At 38.4% G+C, this 22,909-nt stretch overlaps 1 protein-coding gene across 2 annotated transcripts in view; it reads right to left on the bottom strand.

Moving 5' to 3' along the window:
- Tab2 (TGF-beta activated kinase 1 (MAP3K7) binding protein 2) overlaps window positions 1-22,909 on the bottom strand; it is a 55,443-nt gene that overhangs the window by 12,286 nt on the left and 20,248 nt on the right. Inside the window, exons 2-4 of one of the 2 annotated variants that reach the window (XM_075949238.1) lie at window positions 20,591-20,731; window positions 9,304-9,492; window positions 2,951-4,451 (exon numbers count right to left, since the gene is read on the bottom strand). In XM_075949238.1, coding sequence (XP_075805353.1) covers window positions 2,951-4,451; window positions 9,304-9,405 — 1,603 coding nt within the window. In that variant the 5' untranslated portion in view covers window positions 9,406-9,492; window positions 20,591-20,731. The remainder of the gene's footprint in view (window positions 1-2,950; window positions 4,452-9,303; window positions 9,493-20,590; window positions 20,732-22,909) is intronic. The other variant, XM_075949245.1, reaches the window with a different exon arrangement.

Raw genomic sequence — 22,909 nt, 5'->3', positions numbered from 1 at the left:
CTAAAATGTTAATAAAAATTGTATTTAATAGTTAAATGGTTAGATGTGGAGGCATATTTACCGTATCTTCTATTTTGGTCAGACCTTTTAATGATTTGCATATCCTTTAAGATACCAGTTGCTAAGGCAAGCTCTCCAAGGATGGGATATGCTGCCTCAGGAGGCAGCTGGAGAATGGACTTGCAGCTGCTGTAGACAGTGCTGGATGAGCAAGTGCTCTAGATGACCCTGGGTAGAGAATTCTATAGGAATTCTCTAAGACTGATGTCAAATTAAAAAAATGGTTCCTGTAAAGAGTGGGAGGGGCTGACGGGTAGAAGACTTATTTGAAAAAACAAATAGAAAAACCAAACCATAAGCAGTTTGATGTCAATTTGTAATTATTGAGGTGATTATTTAATAACATTATTACAATAACAAAACAAAGTTCTATAGGAGACTTCTAAACAGCAACTCATAAAATTAAGTACCAACTTAAAAATTTTAACTAATTTGAATTATATTTCCTTTTGAAAAAAAAATCACTTAATTTGTATCACAACTAGAATTTTATTAAGTCTCAAATAGAAGTGCTATGATTTATAATAAAACACTGGTGAAAAATGACAAGGAATGAGAAACATAAAAATCAATAAACTTATTTTCAATTCCCAATTTTTTTTTAGCTTGGATTTCTATTTTAGGTTCAAAGTCAAGGCTATTGCTTAACAAAATCAAAACTTCTGTTAATATTAATAGGAAAATAGAATCACAAGTATAACCAGAGACAAGACACTAAAGTATTATTAAAAGAACAATTTATGTATGTGTGTTTGTAAACAAAAGCAGTTTGCCATCTAAACTCTCTTAGAGATGTTTCTGGAGAAGAAATATTGGTAAGTCATTTTGGCAGCTGTGCAACTCTGCTGAGCCTGGCTTTTCTAACATATACAATATGTATTTTTTCTTTCACCATGAAAACTGGTCTAAATAACCGAAGTGTTTATTCTCTCCATCTATCTGAGTGGCCATCCCTACTAAGAGTATGCCACTATGGGGAGAGGACCAGGAGGCGTCTCTGCTTTCCAGAAGCTGCTCTCTCTCTGGTTTCAATCAGGAGGGAAGAAGAACATAGCTTACAACTCAGTGATATCCCCAGGACATCTGAACAGCATCTACAAAGGCCCAAGGGACGCCTCTCTTCCATGTTTATGGAGCCTATGGAGGCCAGTAGGGCTGGGTCAAGCAAGCAAGGTAGTACTGAGAGGAAAAAGCATGGCCAGCAGGATGGCTCCGTGGGGAAACCACTTGACATGATAACTTGGTGACCTGAGACTGAGCCCCTAAGCCACGTAAAGGTAGAAGGAGAAAAACAACTTCAAGTGTGTCCTCTGAGCTCCACTCAAATGCTGAAGCATATATGTTCATACCATGTTACATGCATGAATGCGTGAACATAAACACACACAAACACACGTACTCATTCTCTAAATAAATGTAAAAAAACATTAAAAATAAAAGTCAAAAGGTAGGTGAGCAGGGATGGCAGGCATGTGAAGAGACTTACTCCACAGCTGTCACTTGCACAGTGACAGGACCCGATGCAGTTCTGAACAGCACCCCTCTCGCTGCTGAGCTGCATGGGGGCCACAAGGAGGCACAGGTGACAGCGGGTGAGCTACTGCACTCATCCGAGAGTGGTGGTGCTTAGATGAGAAAAGAGACCACGTGGGCGGGAGGACAGAATTCTGGATAGACTTGGAAGGATAACCTGATAGGATTTTCAGTCAAATAAGATGTATTATAAAGGAATCAAGAGTGTTTTAGAAAATTAAGTTGCCAGTAACTGCCTAAGGGAAGAATAAGCTGGAGGGAAGGCCAGAAGCTGTTTTCAGATTCAGTAAGTTTGAATACAAATGTCTCTAGAGAATGGGAAGAAAAAAATATGAAGACAGTGCATTTAAGGAACAGTTTTGCTTTCTTAAGTTAAATACAAATAACTTTAATATTTATAATGTCCAGCCTAATAAGAATAAATATCTACTTTGTTAAAAAAAATCCATTATTGTATCTTATCTTCATAGAAATTTTGCTCTACATTTAAGAATCAGCAAATACTAGTCTGCCATTCTCCAGGAGAGGGGAAGAAGACTGACTGAAGAATAATTTAGTGTTGTTGGAAAAGTTAGTAATCTACAGAAACTCAGACAGTACTGAAAGCAAAGAAAAACAGGTTCAGTTAATCACAGGTATTGGGAGCTATCTGCTTTAAAATAATTTCTAGTGTAAACAGAATCATCTGAAATATACATATGTATTGACTCACTATACCAAGATGCTAACCGGGTCCTGGGTCCCTGATGTTTTGACATCTCTGTAGATGATTATGGAATTAGAAAACACAATGAGATGGAAGAGTCAGACTCCTCTAAGAAACTTAGTCATAAAGTCAGTGTATCAGAACAGGATGAGGGGCTAGAGAGATGGCTCAATGGGTAAGAGCACTTCTTGTTCTTGCAATGGACCTGGGTACAAGCATCCTTAACTCCAGTTACAGAGATCTGATGCCCTCTACAGACCTCTTTGGGCACCAGGTAAGCACGTGCTACACACACAGGCAAAACACTATTTATACATAAAAACAAATAATCTTTAAAAAGTATTTTAAGACAAACAAGCCTAAGTTGATATTCTGAAGAGCTAATAACTACAAAACTTCACTCCAGATTATATGATCATAAAATTGAAATTAAAATTTATATGAATACGTTCAAATATTAAAATAATATTATTTGGGACATTTAAAGATGGAAGTTGGGTCAGAGAGACAGTCCCATTGGAAGAACACTTCGTTTAGCATGGCTAGTACTACAAAACAGAACAGAAGGCACACTGATGCCCATTTCTTTTGGGAAACCACATGGACAATAAATGTAGCATGGAACATTATCTTCTTTAACATTAGCATTACCTTGCGTGTAGGCAGCATCATCAGATCCCATACTCAATTTCCGGGCTTCACTTATTCTATCCACATGTGCTAATAAAGGGTCCGTGAGGTGCTGAATATTCTCAGTTTCTACATAATGGTCAGGATGATTTAGAAGATTTGTAAGTTCAAAGGTAGGGGACACCACCCCTGGGGAAACTGCAGGGGGTTTATTGGGAGAAACGGTAATTTTGAAAGTATATTTTGTGTTGGGTTGAGTGACCACCACTCGAGGAGATGTTGCAGAGTTACTGCCTATTACGCGGCTTTTAGGAGGGTGGTGATGGATGAAGGCAGGACCCATGCTCACTTGCCCAGCCATACTCCTGGAGGCTGCAGATGCCCCAGGGTTTGTGGATATGAAGAGTGTAGGTTGATTCCGCATGCCCTGCTCATCTCCTGTGGTGGCATTAGCTGAAATATAGACCTTAGGTTGACTACGGGAGATCATCTCATCAGTACTTGGAGGACTGGCAGCTATGTAAACAGTGGGTTGATTTCTATTTAAGGTCTGGCTGTTGACCAACGAGGAAGTGCTGGCAGTTCGAGGTCCAGAAGAACGTAATTTTGAAGAACTGTTTCTTTGTGGGGGCTCAAGTTTGATTTCGATCTGGTTTTTTCGAGGTCCTGTTGAGATATTCTGAATGTTATATTGGCTATGGGCAGAAGACTGTGAGCTACCAGATGAATGAATTGTTGGCGGTTGTGGAGTAGTTGGAGAACTGATAGGCATGTAGACATGAGAGGTCTGATGGCCCTGCTGATTTGGCTGTTGGGTTGAGGTATGTGGCAAAGGACTGGACGTAGGATAAGTAGTCCAAGGACCAGGCTGCGAAGGTTGATAGGCTTGCTGAGGGTTTATGGGATTAAACTGAGATACCCAGCCAGAATGCTGTTGTGTCTGCCGAGCTGTACCACTAGGAGTTGTAATATAAGGCCTAATATAGATAGAATTTCCCTGTGGACTGTTAAGTACAGGCGGAGGTACACCATGTATGTGCAAAGACGTAGGAGTACTACGACCAGTCTGTATGTTTGGGGCTAAAGTTACCATAATAGGATTAAACCTGGGAGTTTGTTGAGAGAGGTTTGATGTCCCTTTGCTGCCTAGGTGAAATCCAAGATGTGGTGTTGAATTTGAAGCACCAGATGTACTGGGCATTCCAAAAACATTAAAGCCTTGAGGCACTTGAGCTGGTGCTGTCTGTGGCTCCTGCTGAAACAGTTCGCTATTGGACTGCCCACCTTGAAGCTGCCCATCACTAACACTGTGTGTTAGAGTCCTGCTTCCATTCACTCGACTTCCTTCTCTTCCATGGTGGTAAACATTCTGTGATTGCAAGTCCAAGTTCAGAGAAGTCATGTGATTGCGCAGACCAGAAATTCCAGACTCATCTGAAAAATTCAGGTCTCCTTCACCATAAAGATACCTTGTACTCTCCTGGGAGAGAACAGCACAGCAGGCATCCAGGTTGTTATTATTCTACAGAGCAAAATAAAAACAGGTCACTCTTAGTCACCAGAAGTAAACACAGAAATACTATACAATTAACACGTGAACATGTAATACAATTGTAAGAGACTTAACTTCTGATTTGAAAACTACTTTATGGATATGAACTATTAATTCTTACTATTAGTATAATGGAAAAACTGGGCAGCAATAGATAAATAAAAACCATTGTCTTTGAAGCTACTTAGTAAAATGGACCCATCCAAATACAGTATAAGTACAGCCTAATTAAAAATACAATTTTTATGCTGAACAACATAATCAACTTAAGAATATAATATGGTATAATTAAATTTCTTTTTAACGTGAAATGATAAAATACAAAGCTCCTAAAACTACTTAGAAAAATAAGTATTTATATAGCCAATCATTACACAAATTCTTTTAAACTAAAAATCATTTAGCAAGTGAATTTTTAGTGCTTAAAAGTTTAAAAAAAATCTAAAGTTAGTACCAAGTCATCAATTCCACTATGCTTCCTCTTTTATAAAACATGCATCTACAAATGACATGCAAGCACATGGCAGCTACCTAAAGAACAAGTTCATGTCTCTGTCTTCAACAGAGCACCACAAAAACCCATTCCAGAGAACAAAACAAAAAAAGCAACACCCAAAAACATTTGTTTTAAAATAAAGTGCTACATCATTAGTCATAAATCATCCACATATGCTTACTAAATACCAAACACACACACACACACACACACACACACACACACACACACACACACACACAATAATCTTTGAGCCCGTGGAAGACTTAATGACAAAGAAAAGAAAGCTTTTCACCCCTCAAAGAACAAGTCACTCAATCAGGTAGACAGTTTTGGAAAATGGCAGTAGTCAGTTCTCTAGGGTCTACAATCTCTAGCCAAGGATAGTTAGCTAGGTTTATAATACCCCAGCTAAATTCTAAATATTTATACTAAAAGCCACAAAGAGGGAGAGGTCTCACCCCTTATCAAAGTAGTTTCTTTTTGCAACAGACAGAGGCCATTACAGAAATCTACAAGTGGTGCATAGAACAATGTGAGGTGCCCAGCACCAATCGGTACATCTACAATACAGCCCCTACACCATAGAGAGGGGATGTTTAGACTGTAAGAGCCAGAGGACCAGGATGCCTGCTGCGAGTGTCTTCTGGACATGACAGGGAAGCTACACCCATGAAATCAAAACAATATGGCTACCTAAATAAGACACGAGATATCAAACAACACGCCAATGTGGACAGGGAAAACTCCTTAAGGCCACCCCTAGAGGAGGAGCTATAGGCACTAGATGGCTGCTGAGAGGGAGAACCAGTTTTCTCCAGAGATGAGCCCCCCAATTCTACGTGTTCAGCCCTAAACACATGCACATTAGAACAATCACAGTGACCCTTTTTCAAAAAACAGCATAGAAAGCTCCAGAGAAACAATACTTAAGGCTTCTCTCAGGCCTATACATGTGCACATGTATACACATGGACATCAATACACACACACACACACACACACACACACACACACACACACACACACGAGACTAGATTAATGAGGTAGGTACAGCATGATGATCCACAGGGCACATATAATTTAAATGAGTAGAAAACAGACAACCCTTCGCCCCGAGTTCTATGTGAATAGAATAGCATAACTGACAATTAGCTGAGCCACGTCACTAGAGTGAAGGTTCACATTTGGGAACTTCGTGAAACACATGAAGACTGGGATTAAGTAGTGGAGGATTAAAAAAATAAACAACACTACAGTTTGGTCTTTATTAAGTGGGAAGGCTACTGAACAGAGACAACAGAGAAGTAAAGACAAGAGTATTTTGGGACCCGGCAGTGGTAGCGCATGCCTTTAAACTCAGCACTAAGGAGGCAGACAGGCAGATCTCTATGACTTCGAGGCCAGCCTGGTCTTCAGAGCGAGTTCCAGGACAGGCAGAACTACACAGAGAAACGCTGTCTCGAAAACAAACAAAGACTCTGTGAGTTCGAGGCCAGCCTGGTCTACAGAGCTAGTTTCAGGACAAGCTCCAAAGCCACAGAGAAACCCTGTCTTGAAAAACCAAAAAAAAAAAAAAGAAAAAAAGAAAAAAAGAAAACAAACAAAAGAATACTTTGGGACGACAATTCTGTTCATACTTAAGAACCAAGGGGACGAATACTCTTTTGGCAAGGGGGCCAATCAGAAGATGGGCAATAATAAACATCTGCTAACGAGTAACAAGAGACCAAACAACACAACACCAGAGGAAAACTTCAGAGAACTGGAGGATTAGGAGTCAGAGAAAACGCAATGGCGTTAAAATGTCTCCAGTCTGATAAAAATCACCCCAGAACTCTCGTTAAGAAACAACAGTCCCTGAGGTGCTTAGTCTTACTGCAATTCATGTGCCATGTTCTGTTGATATCTATGGAAGACCTGCCCTTTCCAGAACAGAAACGAAACAGAGGAGTGGGTGGGTGGGTGGGTGTGGAAACAGAGGGGAGGGTGTGGAGGAGGGGTTGGGAGGAGAGAAAACTGCGTTGGGATGTAAAACAGAAAGAAAAAAAAGAAAGGAAGGAGGAAGGAAGGAAAAAAAGGATAGTCTACACCATTTGAACAAGAAATGAACAAACAAGAAGTGAAAAATGGTTGATTTACCCCCCAGTGCTCTGCCTCCGGAATGCTTGGTTTGTTTTCTCAATACATCAATATTATACTGAAGTATACATTAGAGGTATTCTTTATCTTTTGAAAACACCTTAAGCAGTTCTATAAAGGACTTTATGTTTCATTCCCAGCTAATAGATTTTAAAACATTACTGAGCACCAGGCAGTGGTGGCTCATGCATTTAATCCCAGCACTCAGGAGGCAGAGGCAAGTGGAGGCCAGGTAGACTCCACAGAGAAACCTCATCTCAAGAAAAACAAACAAAACAAAAAACTGGGGACAGAGGGCACTGTGCTATGAGCAAGTGAAGTATTCTGGACGGTTCTTCCAGCATAAAGTCATGAAGTTTGTTAACCAACATTATTTTCCTATTGCTTTTCAATGGCTCTCAGAGCACCCGTAGTATAGCTTTATTTTCCTTCTACTTTATTTGAAGCTAGTCTTGGTTTCTAAGGGAAGGTTTACCCCTCCCTACCTAAATCTTTCCCCACCTTCTTAAAACTTTGACTTCTACCTTATTACTCTTTATGCAGTTTGGTTTTGTCAACCTGACACAAACCTAGACATATCTGGAGGGGGGATATAGCCACTGAGGAACTGCATCTATCAGATGGGCCTATAGACAAGTCCATTGGGCATTTCTTGATTAATGACTGAAGTTGGTACCAGCCCTGGGCAGGTAGGTACTTAAGGTGCTTAAGAAAGCGACTGAACAAGCCAGTTAGCAACACTCCTCTTCATGGCTTCTAGTTCCTGCCTAGAGTTATGAGTTCCCCCAGTGATGGACTATGACCTGGAAGTGTAAGATGAAATTAAATCCTTTCCTTCTCAAGTTACTTTTGGTCTTGGTCTTCACCACAGCAACAGACCTAACTAAGACACTTTCTTTTCCCCATTACATTCTATATTGATAAGTATGAACTACTGATTAATTCACCAAATATTTATAATGGGGGAACTTTCACTACTGTTTCTCTTTTTAGTAGTAAGTCATACATATATCCTACTAGTGAATTTACCTGGGTTATACTTCTCTGTGGCGATTGTTATTCTCACTGAACAGCAAAGAAATGAAGTTAAAAATAAGGGTGAAAGATGCTATTGTTGGTAACCATCAAAACCTGAACTCAAGTCTGCTTGTTTTAAGACTCCAAAACACACACTTAACTAAGTAAGCCTGAAGAATCCCATGTACCCGAGATAATAACAGTGTAAAGTATAAGGTAAGACATCAGTAAGCTGGGATTCCAGACCACAGACTAGTGTACTTCAGTCAAGACACCCAACATTCATCCTGAAGAACATGGAAAAATTTAAGGAAATATACAGCAATCTATATTTATACTTGATCTTAGCTAAAAGGCCAAGAAACAGCAGTATCTTCATCTAGAAAGTAAGCTAGATAAGGCTAAAGGCATACAAGACCAATTAAAAGTACAGATAAAAGATAAGGGTGTGGACAAAGCATATGTAGTCACTATAAAATACAGACTTGCTAAAAATTTTCATACTGATCAAATTTTAAAAATAACTTGTCAAATTTGTAAATATATATGAAGGATCCCAGAATACTTTTATTAGAAAAAAATTCCAGGTTAAATAAATGGCCCACTGGAACCATTACTAAATATTCAGTAATATTTAGAATTATGGATTTCTAGAATTTTTGTATACTAATAATAATGTAGAAATTGAAGAGATTAATTGGAAAACATCAAAGTAAACTCAGAAATATATGGGAACTATGCACTGTTCATACAAATCCCTCATGGCAGAGATAAGAAACTGACACACAAACCGGGGTGACAAATGCTCTAAGTACCAAATCAATAGAAGAACAAGGTTTTTTGACTCCTTAATGATTTTTTCCTCATTCTTACACAACAATCTGGGATTTTAAAAATCTCGCAAGAATGAGGAAACAAGAGCGAAATGACAGCATATAAGCACACATCTGGCTCTCTTATCTATACCACAGACAATGTCTACATTAGAGTTAGGTACTGAGAGCCCCATTTTGCCACAGGCCACATTACTATGAGACACCAAAGATCATTTCTTTTCATTACAGCACAGTAATGACAAAGAGTTTTCCTGATATATATAAAAAATCAGCTTAATAATTTATAGTTAGTATTTTTTATCAATAAATCTAGAAATCATTGAACACTAACCTGTAACATGCACCTGGATACAACAACTTCAGGCACTTCAGGGAATTTTTGTCGCAGGTCATGTAAAACCTGAAAATCAATTTGGTGGCTTCCTTGGGCCATTCGTGTGTCACCTGCTCAGGACCTGTCTTAATAGGCAATTCTAGGCCTGAGTGGAATTAGTACTCATCTCTTCTGGCCAAGCATTTTCTGTGAAAAGAAAAAAAATTTTTTTAAATGAGAACTCATTTTAGGATGAATACTGCTGTGACTTTATAATTACAGTATGAAAGGGTCTGTGCCGTAGTGCCTAACAATATAGACCATGAAAGGATTAGTTAGGCTTAATCATTTCCACACAGCTATACAAACTACCATTTCTAATAGCAAACTCTGGAATGATCTCTACTTCCTCTCTATCCGTAGGCTCTACAGCGGCAGTGTCCAGTGCCTTAGATGAAGAAGCTGCGGCGAGGATGTCTTTTCTCATTCTAAGGAGAAGCTAGAACCACAGGAGAGCCTTGGGCACAAAACCTTGTTTACTTAAAACCCTTACGAATCTGAAATGCACACACTTTTAATCCCAGCACTCGGGAGGCAGAGGCAGGTGGATCTCTGTGAGTTCGCGGCCAGCCTGGTCTACAAAAGCTAGTTCCAGGACAGGCTCCAAAGCTAGAGAAATCCGGTCTCGAAAAACCAAAAAAACAAACAAACAAAAATTCTGAAAATGTGGCTCCATAGAAGACTATGTTTTTTTTCTCTAAAACTTGATGCTCCAGTCTGTATCTTGCTTTATATCCAGTTCTTAAATGCACAATCAACTCCACTATGCAAAATAAGTCTTTTCTACCTCAGTTTTCCACTGTATCACATACATAGGTGTTCTTCCTCTTGTTTCATGTTTATCTACCACTAAGCTTGGCTGTCTTTAACTGCAAAACTATTTTTATTTGACAATTTTTTCTCACCTGTACTGCTTCTGTCTGAGCTACCTTAATCCACCTTAGTTATTACTGCAAAAGTCTCCTATTGGTCTCTTCTCCGCCTCCATTCTATGATTCAATATCCATGCCTTTCACACCAATGGTCTTTCCCTGTTCGCAGCCTTTGTGAAAAATACAGGAAGTATCCACCTTATCCCTATAGCTCAAAACAACGGCACACCACAAAGCCTCTTGTTAACCCTCTAATTTCACTTCCTACCACATTCCTTGTTTCCTCAGTTGCTAATGGGCTTCTGGTATCTTTTCAAAGAAGCCAACCATGTTTTTCCTTTAAGGTTCTTGCTTCTGACATTTTCTACCTCAGCTATTTGAAGGCTCTTTTTTACTTCCTTAAAGTCACTCATCAAATGCCACTCACTTAAAAGACAGTTCCTGACCACTCTGCCTATATTAAAGAAAAAAAAAATCCCACCTGCACACTACTTTTTCCATTGTCACATTTATAAGTGACCTCTAGAGGACAAGAACTTTGAAGTTCACTATCTTATTCCTGAGATTAGCTCACTCTAGGCTCACACAGCAGGCAACATTTGTTGGATGGAAATTTTATTGTGAAGCTTCTTTCACATTAGTTTGTAAAACATTTCAAATAATTTAGACGTAGAAAAAAGAATTTACACACAACATTAGGAACGGGCAAATAAATATGCAAATGAGAAACACCTTTATTAATTAAAAAGATGAATGAAAACAAATTCTAATTTATTCCATTATTAAAGTGTGCACAGTCATGTTACTACTGACTTGCTTTTCTTAGATAATTAGTGTAGTGGGAGCTGCGGGTTGCATTCCGCCACCCAGCTCCTGCCACCGGCTAGCTTTACCCGAAATAACAACACACAAACTGTATTCTTTTAAACACTGCTTGGCCCATTATATCTAGCCTCTTCTCGGCTAACTCTCGCATCTGGACTAGCCCATTTCTAGTAATGTGTGTAGCACCCCAAGGTGCACTTACTGGGAAGATTCTAGCCTATGTCCATCCTGGGTCAGAGCTTCATTGCGTCTGCCTGGGAGAGGGGAGCATGGCGTCTGTCTGAGGCATCTTACCTCACTTCCTCTTCCAGCATTCTGTTCTGTTTACCCCGCCTATCTAAACTCTGCCCTATCAGGGTCAAGCAGTTTTCTTTAATTGACCAATGAAAGCAACAGATAGAAACATGACCTTCCCACATCAAATGAGGACACAAATGAGAAACTTACTCAAATGCACAACTACACTCCCCAGTAGGACACAGAGGTTCATGAAAAACGAGGACCACAGTCAGAAGCCTAATTGCGTACACTCTGCCCACTAGTTAGATCTCTGGACTCCACACATGAGAGACAGGCTGAAGTTCAAATAACCCATCTGAGATTCCAGGGTTTGGGTTCAGTCACGTTAACTGTCCTTCACAACAACCAAGCATGCTTATCCATTGGGGAAACACAAAAGAATCCAGACTTTCTACTTGTCATTTCTGTCTTTAATCACATCCCAAACAATTAAAATCAAACAGGAAAACCCAATCCATATTCAAGAAAAAGGCAACCAAAGGAGAATAAGCCCCAAACTTGGCTACAGGAATTAGCAAAATGGATTTAAAAGTAGCTACTTAACTACATTCATGAATGTAGGGGCAAATATACTTGGACTTCTCAGGAAATAAACAGAATTATATTTATGTATTCATATATATGAAATTTGCATATAATAATTTTCTGTTTAAGAACTAGAACATCTTGAAATAAAAACCTCACTGGACATACTTATCTACAGCAGGAAAGAAGCCAGTGAACTTGAAGCTAAAGCAATCTGGAAGACGGTGAGTGACAAGTAGGAGTGGGGCATCCAGCTCCTCAGGGTCCAGCAGCTAGTAACAAAAGCTTTCATGTACTTATTGCCAGAGACCAAAACACAGGGTACATCAGCCGGGGATAAAGACAAAAAAATAAACGTGATGGAATTGTGACTAAAAGGAAAATTATACAGAGGCCCAATATGTTTAACTGCTATAAACCATGGAACACACCCAAGAAATGACACTTATAGCCAGAGGAACAGTATATTTATAGACAAGGCTCACTCTCTAGCCCAAGGTGGTCTGAACTTGGTACAATCCTCCTGCTTCAGCATTCTGAGTTCTGGTATTGCAGGAGTAAGTTACCACGCCCATCTGACTACTGACTTACTAGTAATAGTGGAGGCCAGCAGATAAATAATTAAATAATATAATGTTCTTTGTTTTAGTTTTTGAGACCCAGGCTGGTGCTGAACTCACTATGCAGCCTCAGCCTACCCTGAAACTCAAAATCTTCTTGCCTTAAACAAGCGAATAAATAACCAGGCAAACATTTTAAAGCCCTTGTAGAAAAATTAAACTATAAAGAAAACCCAAACTAATGGCATTCACTGAATTTCAGTATAAAAAAACAAGATACATTCTAACAACCTTCTTCTGGAAGATTACCTCTCACAGCAAATAGAGACTACTTCCTATGGTAAGATGCTACTGCTACCCAGTTCATAGCAGCTACAACATATCTTTTCTGAAGTTTCTTTAACTGATATCAAAGGTAAACCATATTTGTGATGGACCTTCAGGTGCTAAATACAACACAGCCGGATGCCTGTTTCTAATAAAGCCACACTAAACTTTTTCTAAAATAAACAGAGAACTGCAGTGCTGTAAAGAGCTACTATGGTCTCTAGTTAGCAGGAAATAAGCATACAGAATTCTTAAGACATCGAAAGGTACTATGATCAAGTTTAGAAGAAACAAGAACAAATTTAACAATTCCAATTTTAAGTTATCTATTTGAAGACTGTGTCACTCATTCTGTTATTACCATTTAAGTACATTTCAAGGAATGTTACTGTTATACAGAAAATAAGTTTTTTGGTGGCAATATGTTTGAGATATAGTTAACGGTTTCTTTAGTGCTTTAAAATGCAGGGTAAACTACAGGCGGTAAAGAAAATGCCAAATATCCCAATCATTGGAGCATCCTGCCATATATTGGTAAATATCTTATGTAGAAACACCTGAGGAAAATACTGTCCTATAGATATGGCAATTAAAAGAGTCTTCATTAGCGTGGAACTTACCCATTAAACTAGAATGGCTGGCCAGTAAGCCAGGGGAGCCATCTGTCTGCTTCCCCATTGCTGGAATTCTAAGACACACCACCAGGCCTAGCATGATTACATGTGTTCTGAGTACTGAACTCACACTGAGCCATCTACTGAGCTCCCAAAGTCATCTTTTAAAATAAAAGAAACTGGTAAGGTACCTTCTATAAGCTTCTTAAGAGATTCACATAATTCAAACATGACAAGTATCAGCTGTGACAAGAACAAACTTTCCTAAGAGTACAAGAAACAATAGTCATGTTTGTTTCTAGAGGATTTTTTTTTAGTTAAAAGGGGTAAAGAAATAAAAAGAAAAATGTTAATAGTTAAAAATGGAAGCAACCAACACCATCTTATCTCAAACTAAATGAAGTAATAATGTATACTGAACACATATTTGACACATAGCAGTTGCTAAGTAGAAATCTGAGGATTCCTGAGATTTCCTCTTTTTCAATCCTTCAGTTTCCTCCTCTATAAGACGTCATTCAACTGTCATGAGAATCAAATGGGTAATTCATGTTAAGATGACAATGACAGCAAAAACACACAGGAAAGTATCAATGAGACAGTGATACTACAATTTTCTTTTTAACACAATGGAATAAAAAGCAAGAGTTCCAAGATTACACGGTGTACATTAATTATATTATTAATGTAGAAAGGACCAAACTTTTAGTAAACAGGGTTTCATGCTACCCTGGCTGCAGAATATTGAAGCTGACTTAATCTTCAAAGAGTTCCTTTTCAGTGTTCATGGAACAAGTTAGTGTATGTTAGAAACAGAGACGGCTAAATGAAGACCCCATCACTATTCAAGCCTGTGTCCAGGTGCTGGAGTAGTATAAACTATGCTATGTGTATTTAAACAGATCTCAACTGAGGGAGTTGGAGTCTTAAAGGACAGCTATGTAAATAATGTTAGAGATGAAGGAAGACCAAATAGTAGGTGGATTCTGGAGATGATGATGATGTGTGAGAAGAATAAGAAAGGGTAGTTGAGGAAAGAAGGGGACTAGGAAGAGGGCACATGGGTGTGGAGTTGTTACGACAGAAGGAAAACTTCATCTGTAGGGTGGTTTCTCTTAGAGACCCTGAGATACACTTACAGTACAGTTTCAATATTATTACATAAAAATATACATATATCATTTTGAGACAAGATTTTGCTATATATTCCCAGCCTGACTTTGAACTCACGATCCACCTGCCTCAAATTTCCAAGTGAAGGATTTATCTTTGTTCTATTCTTACATAACAATGAGTTTAATTGGAACAATTTTAATTATTTTAAAAAGAAAAACATATTTCTGTTGAATACAACCTCTGGCTGAGAAAAGCTGCACACAAGAACACAAAAACACAGCCCTAACATTTACCAGCTTTTGCCTCTGCGTGTTATTAACTACACCAGTCACATCCTGTGTCAGAGTTTTCTTTGGTTTCAAAATTCTTTGTTCACTATTTCATAAAGCTCACTTCCAAAGGCAAATTTCAGATCTTGTTCGAGATAAAGTATAATTATTTATTGTAATATTTATACACATTTCTTGACTTTAACATGAATAAAACTGTACTATCTTTAAAAAAGGTTCTTAGCTTTTAAAAATTTTTATGACTAAAGTTTCTGAGAGCTGTATCTCTACTCTCACTTCCCCCTATCATTCTGTGCTGTTTTAAGGAAGGATACTTTTGTAATTCATAGTGATCTTTAGGAACATGAGCATCAAAAGTTAACAGAACTAGATACATGTCAAAACTCCTCTGACTTTACCAGCTGTTGAAACAGTAACCTCCAGGTGTCCAAAGAAAGGCAGAAAGCTGCTCTCTCCCTGTCAGCAGTTCCACGCTGCTTCTGTGGACTGGCTGACATTAGCAGGCTTCAGTGAGTTTTTCTGAAATAAATAATGTCTTTAACCATAAAAAAGATTCATGTGCAGCCGGAATAGCTAGACGATATTACCAGCTTTTAAAGTTAAAGGAAGTTATAAAATCTTTTCATCTCAATGAAGATTTCCAATTTAAGACAGAAACATATTATCTAAGCATAGACTCTATTCAAATATTTTTTACACTGTTGCAATAGTATAGGCTAGGTAGGTAACAACTGATATTTGATTCATTTTTAAAGAATTTACAAATGTCATTAATCAGCCTAAAAAAGTCAACATTCTTCTTTTTCCTCTTCTCATCCAGACAGGCCTCACTACATCACTCTGTCTCGCCTGGAACTCTCTATATAGACCGGGCTGGCTTCCAATTCACTTCATCTGGTTCTGCCTCCCAAGTGCTAGGATTAAAGGGGTGAACCACCATGTCTGGGTTATCAACATTATTTTTTTAACAAATATTGGAATTTTATCTCTTCAAGTATAATGTTATAATTTTAGGAACATAATATCAAAATATCTGTCAATATTTTTCTATTAAAGAAATAAAATTATAGCTATTCAACTAAAAATCTGAAATTCAAATATGATCACCACTTAATATAAAAATAATTGACAGACATGATAGCACACACCTTTAATCCTAGTCCTTGGGAGAAAGAGGCAGGCAGATCTCTGTGAGCTGGAGGCCAGCCTGGTCTGTGTAGTGAGTTCTAGGACAACCAGAGCTATGTAAAGAGACCCTGTCTCAAAGAAAAAAAAAAAACAAAACTAAGCAACAACAACAACAAAAGAAAAACATAAGAAAAGATTATAAACAATCTTCAGCATTAACTTTATCACAGAATTTGCATGGAGTCACATTGTAAAATCAATTAACTGTTAAGACAATACACCAAACCAGTCATCCAAATGCTAATTATTTTAAGTTAGCTATTATGGCCTAACCCAATATATTTAATAACTTGAAGAGAGAAATCAAGTATTACCAAAAACTGGACAACTTTACAAGCCCAGAATTAACTTCCCAAAGAAAAAGAATAGACACCACTCATGCCCTCTCTGTTTTAAAAACAAACCTTCCTATATAATCTTATCACTTGGAAAGCGAGAGATAGGCAGATCTGAGTTCGAGGGCAGCCTGATTTACAGAGCAAGTTCCAGGACAGTCAGGGCTACTTAGAGAAACCTAATCTTAAAAAATGAGGCTGGGGAGGGGGTGGGATGGAGAAAGAAAAAAAAAAAAAAGAAAGAAACCTTTCCAATTTCTTCATTTAATGCATTGCCTTAAGGATATAAATGCTGACTATTTCTTATGCCTCAGTAGTTAATTTACAAGTTTTTCTTAAAGGAATGTGCAAGTCAGCCACACTTGGCAATTGGTGTTCTGTGGTTTTGTGGTGGATGCTGCCATTTTCTATGGATTAAGAAAAGTGCAAGAAATCTGAGACAAACATTATATAATTGACTACCTTGTGTGTATTTTCCACTTCGTATCTTATTATTTTTCCTATTCTTTAGCATTTAAGTATTGATTTGGGTTTTTTTTTTTTTTTTGGTTTTTCGAGACAGGGTTTCTCTGTGGCTTTGGAGCCTGTCCTGGAACTAGCTCTGTAGACCAGGCTGGTCTCGAACTCATAGAGATCCGCCTGCCTCTGCCTCCCGAGTGCTGGGATTAAAGGCGTGCGCCACCATCGCCCGGCAGCATTTAAGTATTGAAACAAAGTTACTTTCCAGTGCTTCCTTTCACTGCAATTTTTCAGATAATCTATACTGTTCATAAGTATCATCTAAAAGAAAACAGGGACTAAAGCATGTTAACGAATTCTTATTTATGATAAAAAGAGGAGAAAATAAAACCAGAATATTTGGAAAAACTCATGTTTTGGTCTTCTAACCATAAACATTTGTAAGAAACGAATTAACCTGATACATGAAAACTATGATAATACAGTTAAATATTTATTAACACGTTACTGTCAGAGGTTGACTTTTGGGAGTTGGGCTGCTTCTTATACTGTTTGGATCTCTGTGATCAAACTCCTGTCATCAGGTTTGGTGACAAGTGCCTGCCTTTAACTACAGAGCCATCTCAATTCTCCTCCCCTTCACCTCAAACAACAATTACTTTCAAAAAGAAAGAAATTTTTGCATAGCCACATTAAGGAAAATCATCAGTCTTTTTCTTAGTGGAGTAAGACATCCAAATTACTATATATAAGAAACTGATGGAAAAATATCAAGACACAGAACCCACACATATTATAAAGCCTTCAATATATAAGTCCAAAATATATCCACTAAAGAGATTTAAAAAAATAAATACATAAGGAAGGTTTTGAAGGTAATTTTAAAAGATATGGTTCCAATTCTATAATCTTTCTTGCTTGCTTTCATTTTGGAAGATAAAGAGTTTCTCCATGTAGCCCAGGTTGGCATCATCAAACTCATGACCCTACTGTCTCAGTCTCCAACGGTTCTGATTACAGCATAGGACACCATACCCAGTTGCCTAGGTTTGTTTCTTTTCTCCTCCTCCTCCTCCTCTTTTTTTTTTTCCTTCACTCTTGGGCATATACCCAAAAGACGATTCACCCTACCACAAGGACACTTGCTCAACAATGTTTACTGATGCTCTATTCACAATAGCCAGAAACTGGAAACAACCTAGATGTCCCTCAACACAAAAATAGATAAAGAAAATGTGGTATGTTTATACAATGGAGTGTTATCTATCTGTTAAAAAAATGACATCATGAAATTTACAGGCAAATGGGTGAACTAGAAAAAAAACATACTGAGGTAACCCAGATCCTGAAAGATAAATATGGTATATATTTGCTTATAAGTGGATATTAGCTATTAAGTAAATTATAATCGATTTACAATCTGTAGATCCAGAGAGGTTAGGTATAGAGGAAGGGACAGGGGTGGGGTGGGAGGCAGTGGGTGACAATGACATGGATCTCCTTGGGAAGGGGGAAACAGATTTTGAGTGGACTGGGGGCAGGAAACGTGGGGCTGGAATGGGAGGATCAGGTAGGGAGGGCAAGGAATTTGAGGACAGGCAGCTAGAACTGAGGGCATTTGTGGAGTGGTATGGAAACCTAGTGCAATAGAAACTTCCTAAAATACACGAATGTGATCTTAATGAAGTCTCCAAATGGCCATAGTACCAGCTGGCCACCTCAGGTCTCTGAACAAAGCTTCAGCAGTTTTCACTGGGGGAACTCTTATTACTCTTTACAACTTACTGAGTTTCAGGGTTCGAGTAAACAGTTCACCTTAAGACAGCCTTTGGTGAAAAACTATGACCCATCCCTTTTGTTGAGTTGTATACAACTCCCTTATAGAAAACTATCATATGCAAAGGTGGACAAAGGCTCACTACTGCACAATCTTCAACATTAATAACACTTACTCTACTCCAGCCTTTCCAAAGCACTCACTGACTTTTATGCAGCTCTAAGAAGTCTTCAATGAAGACTTCCCACTGCCTATTAAATCAAGTCCAAACTCTTTGCACTGCAAGTTGAAACATGTATAACGTAGCTCTGTTTCTCACCAAATCCCAACTATTCTCTAAGTACACTGAACTACTACTTACAGTTTTTAGAACATCTGTACTAAGAAATACTCTCGCTAAAATCTAATCTTCCGATGCTCAGCAGAAAGCCTTCTTCACAAAGGCGATTCTCTAGGACACTACCAAGCATGTGGTTTATATCTCTATTCTGATATTTTATATTATAATTTCTTCCTCAATATCCAAGGAAGATTAGTTCAAGACCCGCCCCCTCCCGTCCCTCTAAGATACTGGAATGAGCAGATGCTTAAATATCTTACAAACAAAAAAGGAACATGTTTTTGTATATGACCTATACATACCCTAGATTACTTCTAATACCCAAATACGATGTAAACCCTAGGCAAATATTCGTCAGTCTATTGTTTAGGGAATAATATTCTTCAACAACCTGTATATGGTAAAGCACATAGGCAACTTATACAGTCCTAACAAATTTCTGATCCATGGTTGGTACAGTATTGGAGATAGTGGAGAGCCCACTTTATCTGCCTGTAAGCTCACTGAAAGCAATGGTCATTTATTTCTATCTCTACTGTACCTGGAAGTGTCTTATACACAATGTGTATTCAACAGCAGAGAAAATTTCACTGTTATTAATAACATCTCTGAAAATGGCAAGACTTGGTACTCATGAACATTTCCTTCCTTAATTTCCCCTTTAGTTGACTTAATAGGGTAAGACGTTCATATAGCTGCTATAGTTGTAATTCAACATCACTGAGCCACGGTTCTGTCAATACCGTGAGGTTCTATAATCTCCTACAGTAACTCACTATGCATTAACACTGGAGAAGAAGGAGTCAAATTCACGCTGGAGCACTAGGATCACTGGTTAAACCACAGCTGGGATACAAAATCCCCTTCTTCAGTTTTGGGTTATCTTTGGCTTAGATGAAGTTAAAAATCAAAAGATATGCACGGCTATATACTCATTAAGTAAATGTTTTATAAATACTGTTTCAAATCTATATAAACAGGTGAAATTAATTAAAGCCCTTAAACGTCTCAAACCCAACTGACTTGACTCCCTAATGCTTTTCCTGATTAGAATCTAATGCACAAGGAAACCTCTACTTTCACCTTTTTAGTTATACTCTGGGACAATCATCATTTTTCACTTTCCCATTTGATTCCTTTCAAGCAATCAAGTAATATATGTGTGTATGTATATATATTTGCATATATATGAAATATTACATTGAAATACAATTAAATTTTGGTAAATACCATGTAAATACAGTATTTGGTCTAATCTGTAAACAAAGCCTATCATTTCCAGTGACTGGAGAATGTGCTAACTTTCATAAACGTTATCAGTTATAACAGTTAAGGACACTGGAAAGGAAAACCTGCTTCTTTCATGTAATTTCCAAAATTGCTTGCCCCACACGTGACCTTAGAGCAGGACGGTGCTGTCAAAGGTCACTTTCAGTGGAGACCAGAGCACTATTCTGCACATCTGCAGGGCATGATTACATAGCACTTCAGCATTATTTCTCTTAAAATGTTTTTACATTAGTTTGTCACAATTAGCAAATTAAACTAGAACTACTCAGGCAAAAGTTAAGCTACAAGTTGATGCTAGCCACGTGTTACTAGATGTTAGGGCGGTTACTATGTCACTCGGTTTTAAAGCCAGAGAACTGTTAAGTTGTGAACTGTGTGTTGTTACAGATCACACAGTCTATGCTTGAGTGCCCCAACTTTCGCATACCTGGAAATAGAAAAATTCAAACTGTAGCTGTCCTTGGTTGGCTCATTTGCAGCTTACAAATGTTTAATTAAGTAACTGCAGTGAGCTCATCTCTACTGGATACTTCTTTTCCAGGGCAGGTCCAGGAACTCGGTCTGGAGCCTTGAAAGCAGAAGAAAAACTAGAGTAAAACTAGAGGTAGGCAGAATAAGGAATGTGAGTAGACAACACTCTGAGATCCGAAAGCGCGCACAGGGGTGGGGTGGGGGGGTGTTTGGCTGTTTTCCTGAAGCCTTTCTCAAGCAGGACAAAGTTCCCGAAACACAAAGGCCAGGAGAAACTACTTCAGAGAGACATACTCTTCATCTGCCCCAGGTAGTTCACTTCCAGGAAGTGAAAAGTAGCCTTTGGGAAATCTCTCATGATTCTGGATAGAAGCCTGCCTGCCAGAGGTCAGTGCAACTGTAACACAGGAGCAGCAATACCCATTTTGAGCGATAAAACTGGAACTAGAAACCCTTCACTCTCAGGTTATTTTACTCCTCCCTCGCTGTCATCTTTTAACTGCTCTTTTTATTTCCTTGGTCAGAGATGCTGCAGAGGCTTCCTAGGAATGTTTTAGATAGATTCAGGCAACAAACTCAATTCCAAGTTCCATAGGGTTTCTCTCTAACAGTCCTAGCTGTCCTGGAACTCGCTCAGTAGACCAGGCTGGCCTGGCCTCGAATGCAGAGCTAGCTCCACCTGCTTCTGCCTCCCGAGTGCTGGAGTTAAAGGCATGCGCCACCCCATCTGGCTCAAAACTAATGGTAATGCCTAAAGAAGGTGGCAAAGAACAATTTATAAGATGTGCTTCCTAACCCACTGGAAATTATTTTCCCACTACCAAAATAGATTCATTCATTAAAATAAATTCTTAGGCCAATATTAAAACAAAAATGAACTGGCAACTACAAAGTTAGAGAAATGGGAGGCCAGTGGTAGACAATGTACTAATTAGCTTTCCAGAAACCTCAAATGACATCCTTATACTTGATTCTCAGTAGGCTGGCACCTTTAGGAATTCCTCTAAAAATGAACCCCACAGCCGTAAAATCTCTGTTCTATCAAACACGAGGACTGTGATGGGACACAGACGAAACAGGATGGATAAAGACTACTAACAAGTAAACTCTGCATTTCTGTGCATACCAACACAGCAAAAACACAGTCAAAGTAATTTTGGCGGGGGCGGGTGTGCGTGTGTAAGCTTTTCATGTTTTGTGATGGCATGCTGTAGAGAAAATAATCCTGGAAGACAGGAACCTTGGTTCAAATCTCACTTCAATATGGCTTCCACCCTAAGTCCCTTTTTTATCAAACTGCAGAGAGTTGCTCATTTCACTGGGCTGCCATGCAACTTCACTGTGTACATAAGCACCTAAAGTCTGCTGCATATCAGGTTTCCAACACATCCTTCTGCATTACTAAAGGATGAAACACATTCTTTTCCTGTTTGCTTTATGTATGCTCTGAATACATAGGTATACTTAAGCTTATTTTCACAAGTGCTAAAGTAACAGGCATGTTTAATAAGCTTTATGTGTAATTAAACTGCATCACATTCTAAGAGAAGTAATTGATTAACACTGTTTTCAGAATAACTAGAAGGCAGTTCAATTATCAGAGGTGTAAAAATTTACATTTAGGATACAAAGATAGTCTGTAGTAAACAAGAACAAAAATTTCTCTCCCAGTAAAGTAGAATATAGATACAACAACAGTCTTGTTAAACGTACCTCTGGGATATTGAGCTTAAATACCAAAACCCCAGGAAAGTAATTAGTCCATGACATAACTTGGTCTTTTTGCAGTTAAGGCAAAGAAAAGCCTTCTACTACATATGGGCAATAATTTCCCTCTTACTGATAGAACAGCGGGCTCCACAGAAAATTATTATTTACCAAATATGGCTTGAAGATCAGATTACAACTTCTCTGCCATTTACCAAGTATAAAGTGTCACAAGCCACAAGGAATTTAAGAAAAAAAAAACCATACAGTTACTCAAAATGTATTCATTACAACTTTCTTTCAAAATGAAAATATACCACTCAAAATGGAGAGATAGAATTCTATTTGTATAGTCTCTGTCACTAACTCTCATGGAGGGCTTTCACTTTAAAGACTACCAAGGAAAATTCTGTAAACGAATCAGTATTGTTTGTTTTTTGAGACACGGTTTCTTTGTGGGACAGTTCTGGCTGTTCTAGAACTTACTTTGTAGACCAGATTGGCCCTAGACTCACAGAGACCAACTTGCCTCAAGGCCTCCCGAGTGCCACATTATGTATTTTTAATT

This window comes from Microtus pennsylvanicus, chromosome 1, assembly GCF_037038515.1.
Source record: "Microtus pennsylvanicus isolate mMicPen1 chromosome 1, mMicPen1.hap1, whole genome shotgun sequence".
In the NCBI taxonomy this organism is placed as follows: domain Eukaryota; kingdom Metazoa; phylum Chordata; class Mammalia; order Rodentia; family Cricetidae; genus Microtus; species Microtus pennsylvanicus.
Note: the sequence above shows the minus strand (reverse complement) of the source record. Positions and strands in the feature narration are given on the sequence as shown.